Below are 9,358 nucleotides of genomic sequence, written 5' to 3' on the forward strand. Positions count from 1 at the left end.
ATAGCACTTGCATATTACTGCTCGTTCGTAGGTTGTGATGGCTTCTATTGTCCTCATTTGTTAGTCGCTTTGGATAAAAGTGTCTTGTAAATAACAAAATTTTAATATAATGTAAATGTAAATAACAAAACTAAACTAAAATTTTAAAACAAGCCCCAAATCAAATAAATAACACAAATAAAATAAATCTCTTCATATAAACAAAATAAGGCTTTGTCTGTGCTCTTTCCATTTAAAATTAGAGGCAACCACTGCATTTTAATCTTGATCCAAACAAAGATGCTGCATACATGCAACATGAGCACTTTTTAATCTATATTAGATTGTACAATTTAGAAATTTGAAGCAGAAACAGAATGGTTTGACTTCAGTTTTGTGAAACTATAAATAAAAATATCTGCATGAAACGGATGAGCTGAATGAGACGCAGATTCACTCTCTGCCAGCAGGTGGCACTTAAAGCGTTTCGTTGGTTTCCGCTGTAAACAAAGCAGTGCTGCACTTATGAACTTTAATATGCATTATACAGAGGCAAGAGGAAAAGAAAAAATACCATCTAAACTTTTCTAAAGACAGTAAGTTCCCCTCAGACATGCATTCATATAAACTCCTACCCCTAATTGAATCGCGATTTGTTTAGCATCTCAACCGATTTGAATCATCACATATTTGAATCGTTTTTCAACCGGCTCGCGGTTAATCGTTACATCCCTAGTCAGTATTATGTTGGATAATAATGTATCAGTTAGGTCTCACAGCAAAAAGCACGGTATTTATGCCTCTAATGGTTTATAAAGTATTCGGACACTAATCTGCACATTTGTATTATTGCTAGAGTGTGATTATTGGATGCTGCTGTGTGCAGGTGTGTTTATGCCGGTGGGTTTGGTGCTGCAGCCCTGGATGGGCTCTGCTGCGATGGCTGCCTCCTCTGTGTCTGTAGTGCTGTCTTCCCTCCTACTCAAATGGTAAACCTCTCTGATCTTCACACAGTTCGATTTAATAAACATTTTTGCATGCTTTAGTAACAGGCTTTGCTATTTTGGACTCAGCAGGCTTTTTAAGTGTTTCCTTTAGATGCTCAAAAGATTGACTTGACTAGGCCTGCGCGATTAAAACGGTATCAGTATTTATTGACGGTACACCTGATACAAAACGATAGAAAAAATGTGCAATATACTGCAAGACAGTTTCATGCTCGTTTCATTTAAAGGCGCGTGCTATGAGTGACAAGCCAATAAATTGTGACATCAGAACACACGAATGCTGAAATAAGTGTCATGCATGCCTGCGATGAGGAGATTGTGAATGAAAAAGGAATATTAGTCGAATTTAAAATAAAAATGTGCATTCAAATCCAAAAACTGTACTGTAGCCTATCCAGTTGAACCCACGAGATGCACCACTGCTGCGTTTTTCATTCAGAATATTCGAGAAATACAGAAGCTCAATGTGGAGTAGAAAATTGGTTTGGTTAAAACCAAAACCAAGCCATTCTCACAGAGTGCATTTTCGAGACGGGCAACTATGACTGTTGCACTCGCGTCTCACACAAGAGATGTATAGAAAAGCCATGTAAAGTTAAAAGAGGTGCAACTTTTAGAAAACATGTCTCGGGAATTTGTTGGGAGTTTATTCCATTCTACTGCGTCTCATATGTTTTTGTGTTTTGTCAACAAAACACAATAACTTTAATACAGTTGCTTAAATAAGAATCAAAGTATAATTCATGTATTTAGTGTTTTATTTTTATATTTGTTAAATCAATTTCTTGAATGCTACTTCTAAATACGCCTACTGTACCTGAGAAATAAAGCACTGTTTGTTTTATTTGTATATTGTGTATTTGTAATGTGTATCTTAGTTCTTATTTTTTAATAACGAAGATAAAATGGCGACAAAGATTTTTATCTTCGCCCCCTTTGGCCTAAATATCTGCCACACTTTTGTATTTTGTTACCTTGTAAGGCTTTGGCCTTAAGCTAAGTTAAGCTAAAATAGGGAAATTAGTTTGGCTTTACTGCTCAGACAACTTAGTCAAACTCAGACAAAACAGTACAACCAACATGGTAAAGGATCGTGATATTCCTGGAAAAAAAAATTGTGATATGATATTTTTGGCGTATCGCCCACCTAAAATTATTTGTTGTTTGTCTTAATAGATTGTGTAAATTAAAAATACACTGGTTAAATTGAAACCTTTTTTTCTACTGCTCTTTCCTGCAAAATGGTTATTAAAAAATGTCAATAATTATCGATACCGAATGATATTAAACAGTAGACCTGTCACGATAAGCAATGTATCACCCCAGAAATAATTGCGATAAGCGATAGTATTGTCATTTTAAAGACCATTTTATGCCACTGAATATATAATCATAATTTAACAGCATAATAATGCAAGAAGGCCTACACACTTCCAAATGACAACAAACTTTTAATTCTTAAGAATATTTAGATCATGGAAATTAAGTATCAAAATACTAGATATCTTAAAAAACTTGAATAAATAGTAAATAAACATTTTCTAACAAAAAGTGCAAAGTAACAAGAAAAAAGAAAAATGCACAAAGAACTTGAATGGAGATTTTTCCCTGACCTTCTTTTCTCTGTAAATGAAGAGTGCACACTATTGCTGAAAAACACAATCACTACTCAGCAGTCAGATGTCCAGATGCACAAAGGCACAGATCCCTAAACAAGGCCATATCTGCAGATGAAACTTTGTTTGTAGAAGCATTTTTTAAATTTTGAACGAGCACCTCATGACTACACCACGTTATGAACGAGAAGCTGCAGAAGACCCGGCGCAAGTGGAATGCAAAAAACATGGTGACATAAATTTTTATGTAAATATAATGGGCGATATATTGCGTCACCAAAAATTATTGAGGTCATGTACATATATTGTGCGATATATTCGCACATCGATATATTCGTAAGTTGATATATTGATTATTGCGACAGGCCTATTAAACAGTATGTCGTGATCAGAGTTGGGTATAACGCGTTACAGAGGAATTGCGTTACTTAAGTTACAAATGCAGACTGCAGTGTTCAGAAATATGAAGTAAAAATCGTTTTGCGCATCAGTATGCCCTTTAATAAATCCCCGGATAATGCGAGCTAAAATGCAGACGAGTCCTACAACATTCAGATGCAATTGCAATTAAAGGTTATCTATCATATTTCAAAATGTTGCACTCGATTTCACATATTTTAGTCAGGCATTATAGTTTTGGAAAAGTTCAACAAGTGAATGTGTACAAGTTTATGTCACAGTAACACTAATATAGGCCTAAGTAAAAATAAATGACTCATCAGAAAGAGATCTTTCGCATTGAGCCGCGTCGGCATCGCATTCTTCTTCTGAGGTAAATTCAAGGCTTATTCCTCATAGCGTGTCTTCTTCCGAAAACGAAAAGTAGCCGAGATGAACTTGATGAATTGAGGCGATGTGGGCGTTCACATATTTGCGCGTCGCGAGCCTGGTTTCACGTGGATGATTTTATAGCATGCGATGTGCGTGATCGCATTATAGGTGAGCTCAAGACTGTACCTCGCGGTGGTTTCATACGGATTATTTTAACAGAGAATATTTGTTTTCGACATGACTGACTTCAGTTAAAAATAGACACTTCAAGCTTTCTTTAGATATGTTTCTCGTATGCGTGTCAAGTATTCTATGAGTTTCGCTTTGTAGTGTATTTTTTAGGTTTGATAACTTGAAAAGTAAATTAAACTTGAAAGTAACTTGAAAGTAATTAGTAATCTGATTACTTTTTAAATGCAGTATTTCAATTCAATTCAAGTTTTTTTGTATAGCGCTTTTCAGCTATCCTAGGTACTACCAAAAGTCCAGAGTTTTTCGACCTTTACAGTAATCAGACCTGAGTAATGTAATCAAAATACAATTGTAAAGAAGTAATTTGTAGTGGATTACTTTTTTTGAGTAACTTACCCCAACACTGGTCGTGATCATTTTCAGCTATATTGCCCAGCCCTGAACTTGACCCTCGTTCCCTGTTTCTGCAGCTACACTAAACCCAGCGCTGAGAAACTGGAGAGACGACTGGGCGAGGTGAGAAGACACGGCAGCCTGTCTGAAGTTAGCGTTCACATCGGCATGGGAGAGCTGCGCCGGTCCTCGCCCAAACTCAGCCTGCTCGACCGCTTCGTCAACTACAGCCGGGCCTCCATCAACTCGCTGCGCTCCGACAAGCACTCGATGAACAGCATGGCCCTCAGCGAGCCCGACAAGCACTCTCTGCTGGTGGGAGACGCTCACTGCGAGGAGGAGGTGGTCTGAGCTTTACCTCAGTGCCTGTAGACGAGGGGCGTCCCAATTCAGTCGCCCCAGGAGAGGTTTGTCACTGTGATGCTGCATGGATCAGCTTACACAGCTTTGGCTGTCCGGCCGTTCGAGAGGCTCTCCGTTTACATTACGAGTATTCTTGCTGGCCAATTTAAAGGGATAGTACACCCAAAAATGACAAACACACTCAAGTTGTACCTGTGTGAGTTTAGCCACAGTTGAGCACAAAACAAAGGTGTTTTGCATATGTTTGTAACCAAACTGTTGCTAAATGCTATGAAAAAATACTATGGAAATCAATAGGAACCAGAAACGTTTTGGTTACCAACATTATTCAACATATCTTCCTGTGTTTAGCACATGTACAGGTTTGAAACAACTTGAGGGTGAATAAATAACAGGGTTTTTATTTTTGGATGCACTGTCCCTTTAAAAATGACAATCCAGGTAAGGAAAATCAACTACAAAATTTTTATTTTTATTTTTGTGAAAACAGCAATTTAAAAGTGATTTATTGTGTTTTATGATCATTATTAAGTGAATATTTATTACACCTTTTATTTATAGTATATACCTTGTTGTGGGACATGAAGGAATGTGAAGATTTATTTTAAAGGTGAACAAACTTTTCATATTTTCCTCAAGTGCTGAGATGCAGTACATTCCAAAGAAAGCAGCGATCTGCTGTCTCAGAAAGATCAGGTCGATTGTGATGGGGTCACACAAGTTAGTAACCAAGAAAACGCTAAACCATTTTAAGTGTCTTTTAAGATTCAGCATATTAATTTTATTGTTCGGCAACACTTGAGCTGCCTTTGCCACATTTAAATGTGTATTATCTCGTAACTTTAAGCTTTTAAATGTATTTTTTATTTTTTTTTATCTTCATTTGATTTCAAAACCGTTTCCAAAGCCGTTTGTGCATTAATGCCTGTAACAGATACATAAATATTCAACATGTTGCAGCACAACCTGAATCAGGTTACTGAAATACATTACTGACTAATACATTCTAAGCTTTTGAAATATTATTTTTTTAAATTATCCAATATATATATATATATATATATATAAAAAAAATTACCCAGCGGATGTTTTGTTACTGTGTCATTTAAGGTCAATTAAGCGATGCAGTCTTCAAACGAAACAAGTGCACTCGTTAGTAAGTAATGATTAGTTGTTGCTTGTTTTTGCCAAATGTGTTCAAAGTGGAATGACAATGTAAACATCCTGAAATTGTGATTTATGCACTTGATTGTTTTACTAAATGTGGTCTGGGATGATTCGTATTGTAGTTTTGCATCTTATTCTTTCAATAAACAGCCAGTTTTCAATAAGCCAACATGCATTCATTAAATACTTTTTTTTCGGTGCAAGAGAGGCTTGTTGATTTACATATAAATGTGCACTTGCTTGCAATGTTTAAAAAAAAAAATCTGATTAGCATTTTGGCAATTTTGTGATTTCTAAAAGTGCTGTCACATTAACATTTCTGTAAAATTTGGCATCCAAAACAGGTGTATTGTCTGCAGCAGAGGCGTGAACCATCGCTCACATAGAAGTAACTAAGCTTTCTGTTTGTCAACACTGCAAATTTGGGAGACCAACTTTGGTTTGAAAGTGACTTCTGTGTGAAAGTTTTCAATATGAAGTTGGAAATCAATAATCAAAAAAAGTAAAAGTTCACCTCTGATCTCTAATTATCAGTCAGAAATGGCAGAGCTGGGTAGATTACTTACAAATTGTAGTCTATTACTGATTACCGATCACATTATGAAAATTGTAGTTTAGTAACATAATCTTTTGGATTACACATATTAGGTAATGTATTCGGACTACTTTTTGATTACTTTTGACCTAACGCATTATAAAATATTCTCCATTATTCGTTATCAACAGCATTAAGTGCATTGAACATTTCATTACACCTGGGTTTCCCAAACTGTGGTTCCTGAAAGAAGGGTTTGATTCCAAATATGCAGTAAGATTTTTTTAAGAAAGGACAATTTAAGAGAGCAAAAATAATAAGGGTGTGTCGTTACATTATGAATAATTTGCTGCCGTTTTGCAAATAATATGTAGTCATGTGATCTATAAAAAGTAACTAATCTGATTATGACCACTTTAAAATGTAATGTAATCTAATTAGGAGTAAATTTTGGGATCTGATTATGTAATCCAGGTTACATAGTACATTAGTCAGACATAAACCAATGATAAGCATTCTGATTCAGACACTGTTTAGCATAGTTAGTTTATTATTATTATGATGAGTGCACGAGATAGAACAAGCAAAGCATACATAAGTAAACAGCGTTTTTTGTCAGACATTCAGATGAATACAATTTTTCTTCTTTTTTTTTTTTTTTATGAAAAAGCCATAAAAAGTGACATTTTAGCAACACTCATGATTCAATAATGGTGTCTACTATTGTAACCCTTTTTAAAACCATTTTGATTGAGAGTTGTAGACAAACCTTAAAAAAAAAGATATTTATTACTCCAAGAAAATAAAAAAGGGCCTTCAGTGTGGCCAAAGTCTCTTGGGCACTTCATCTGCCTTTATGCTCATTTTGTTTCTTGTACAGACAACTGTCTTATATAATACGAAGTAAAAATATTTTTCTTGAAGATTTAAAACTCTGTGTGTATGATTTCTGATTCTTCTAATAAGAAAGCTGTAAGAAATGTGAATCGGTTCAAAAGGTAGTCTACATTATTGTCTTGCTCCCTATGTGATATATTGTCATTATTACATCTGTTTATAGCTAATTAAAGGGGTCATATGATGTTGCTAAAAAGAACATTATTTTGTGTATTTGGTGTAATGAAATGTGTTTATGCAGTTTAAGGTTCAAAAAACATTATTTTCCACATACTGTACATTATTGTTTCTCCTCTATGCCCCGCCTTTCTGAAACGCGTCGCAAAACGAACATTTTCTCCACAAACTCAGATCGCGCGTGTGCAAAATGCACTTTTGTGCACTCAAAATATGATCTTTCGCGCGCAGAATTGTGGCAGAAATGTAAGCCCATAAACTTGTAGCCAATGCACACTTTTTAAACCGATGCATCGCATCGTTAACTTTTTATGCCGATGCACCGAGCGAATCAGTGAATCTTCCCATCCCTACAGCACACTGATCCACTCGAGACTAAAAAGTCTACAAAAACATCTTTTTAATTTTTATAAATTGCATTGTGCAAAAGTGCAAAGTGAATTAAAAAAAAAATGGACACAAGCAAACGTGTCAACACATTGCTATCTTCAGTGCTCTCTTAAACAACATTCACCCTTTTTAAGTAGGTCAACAATTAAAGACAATCAGCTGAATTCAATTATCTCAGGTAAACCTCAATTAATCACAAGCTCGATTCAAAGGAATCTTTCAAGATCATCAAACACGTGATCCGCGTGCTCTGGTTCACTATGGGACTCACTGAACAGAGCTGGTATCGTGCAGAGCAGATATATTTGCTGTTTTCTCCTTCTGAAGTGTTGAAATTCCATTTTGGCTGGAATGTTCATGACTGATCATTCTCAGTTATCAGCAGTTTCGTGTTACATTTACTGATAAGTTCAGTGTTAATAGTGGCTACCTTCCCTGACCAGCTGGAAATCATCCTCTTAGCAAAACATGCTAAACATGTCTCTTTGTGTTAAGCTTAATTCTTTCATAGACTCTCTTTGAGCCTTGCTATGTGAGCGCCACCTTCTGGTTATTATGTACATGCTCATGTAAATTGGTATGTTGTGAAAGATATGACAATTAAAAAAAAAAAAACTTAAATGGATCATTTTGAAATATTCACGGATTAAAGTTTTTTGCTCTCAAGATTGATCAGTAACATGAGTCGTATGGGCTTACATTTCTGCCACAATTCTGCGCGCGAAAGATCATATTTTGAGCGCACAAAAGTGCATTTTGCACGCGCGCGATCTGAGTTTTGTTGAGATAATGTTCGTTTCGCAAAGAAAAAAGTCTTTCGAGCGCACGGAAATCAATTTTGCATTTAAAATACGTTTTTGGATGTGTGCAGACCTTCTCTTTTGCGAGTGCAATGTTTCACTAGCTTGCTCCCTTGATGCCTGCCCTCAGTGCTCTCTAAATGCCAACGGCTCGCGTGCTCAACACAACCCAGCGTTACAATGTGCCATAATTCCAGCCAATCAGAGACTAGGCTGCTGAATTCTGATTGGCTGCCTTGACAACCAATCACAACATTTCTTGCATTACCTCGACAGCAGAAGAGGATAAATACAGTGCATGCATAATTATTATGCAAGTTGATATTCTGATTATATTTTTTTCCAAGCACATTTTACCAATAATTATAACTACTATTAATCTTGTATTTAATCACTTATAATCTATATATTATTGTTCATGAAGGCTGGAAGTGAAAAACGCCTTATATTCAGGTGTGCATAATTATTAAGCAGGTTATCTTCTACAGATAAAATCTCGAGATGGACTAAAAATGAACTCCCAAAACTTACTGCCAGATTCTGGAAGATAAATTCTTCAAACAGTGGTACAAGAGGATGTGGTGCTGGTCCTTCAAGAGTCACTCTCAGCTTATCTGTCTATAAAGCCTATATACAGTATATATACTGTATATGGTTTCTGGTGATTTCACACCTAATTCTTCACCTTAATTCCTAATTCTTTTGCAGTTAACAGGCATCTTTTCTTCTCCACATGTTTTTGGCTGACCCTGCTGACCACTGAGCATTTTGCTGTCCAATGGTTATGCATTAACTTTGCAATTTCTAGTATTGTATTAGTTTTGAATATTTCTCATGGGCATTTAATAATTTTTGACTTTCAGCCTGTTAAATCTCTTTTTTGGCTCATTTTATCTGTAAAAGAAAATCTGCTTAATAATTATGCACACCTGAATATAAGACATTTTTCACTTCAGCCTTCAGCCTTCATGAATAATTATATATCAATTATAAATTATTAAATACAAGATTAATAGTAGTTATTAAGATTGATGTCGTTTGGAATTGGTAAAATGTGCTTGAAAAAAATAT

The 9,358-nt window shown here is 35.5% G+C and overlaps 1 protein-coding gene across 1 annotated transcript in view; it reads left to right on the plus strand.

The window, feature by feature from the left end:
- The window catches only part of LOC107745084 (copper-transporting ATPase 1-like), a 42,016-nt gene extending 36,667 nt beyond the window's left edge, over positions 1-5,349 (plus strand). Inside the window, 2 exon segments of the mRNA XM_016558914.1 lie at positions 866-968; positions 4,036-5,349. Of these exon segments, the coding sequence (XP_016414400.1) occupies positions 866-968; positions 4,036-4,309 (377 nt within the window). The 3' untranslated portion in view covers positions 4,310-5,349.
- The last annotated feature ends 4,009 nt before the right edge of the window (positions 5,350-9,358 follow it).

Source organism: Sinocyclocheilus rhinocerous, unplaced genomic scaffold (genome assembly GCF_001515625.1).
Source record: "Sinocyclocheilus rhinocerous isolate Xijiao unplaced genomic scaffold, SAMN03320098_v1.1 scaffold17, whole genome shotgun sequence".
NCBI lineage: Eukaryota > Metazoa > Chordata > Actinopteri > Cypriniformes > Cyprinidae > Sinocyclocheilus > Sinocyclocheilus rhinocerous.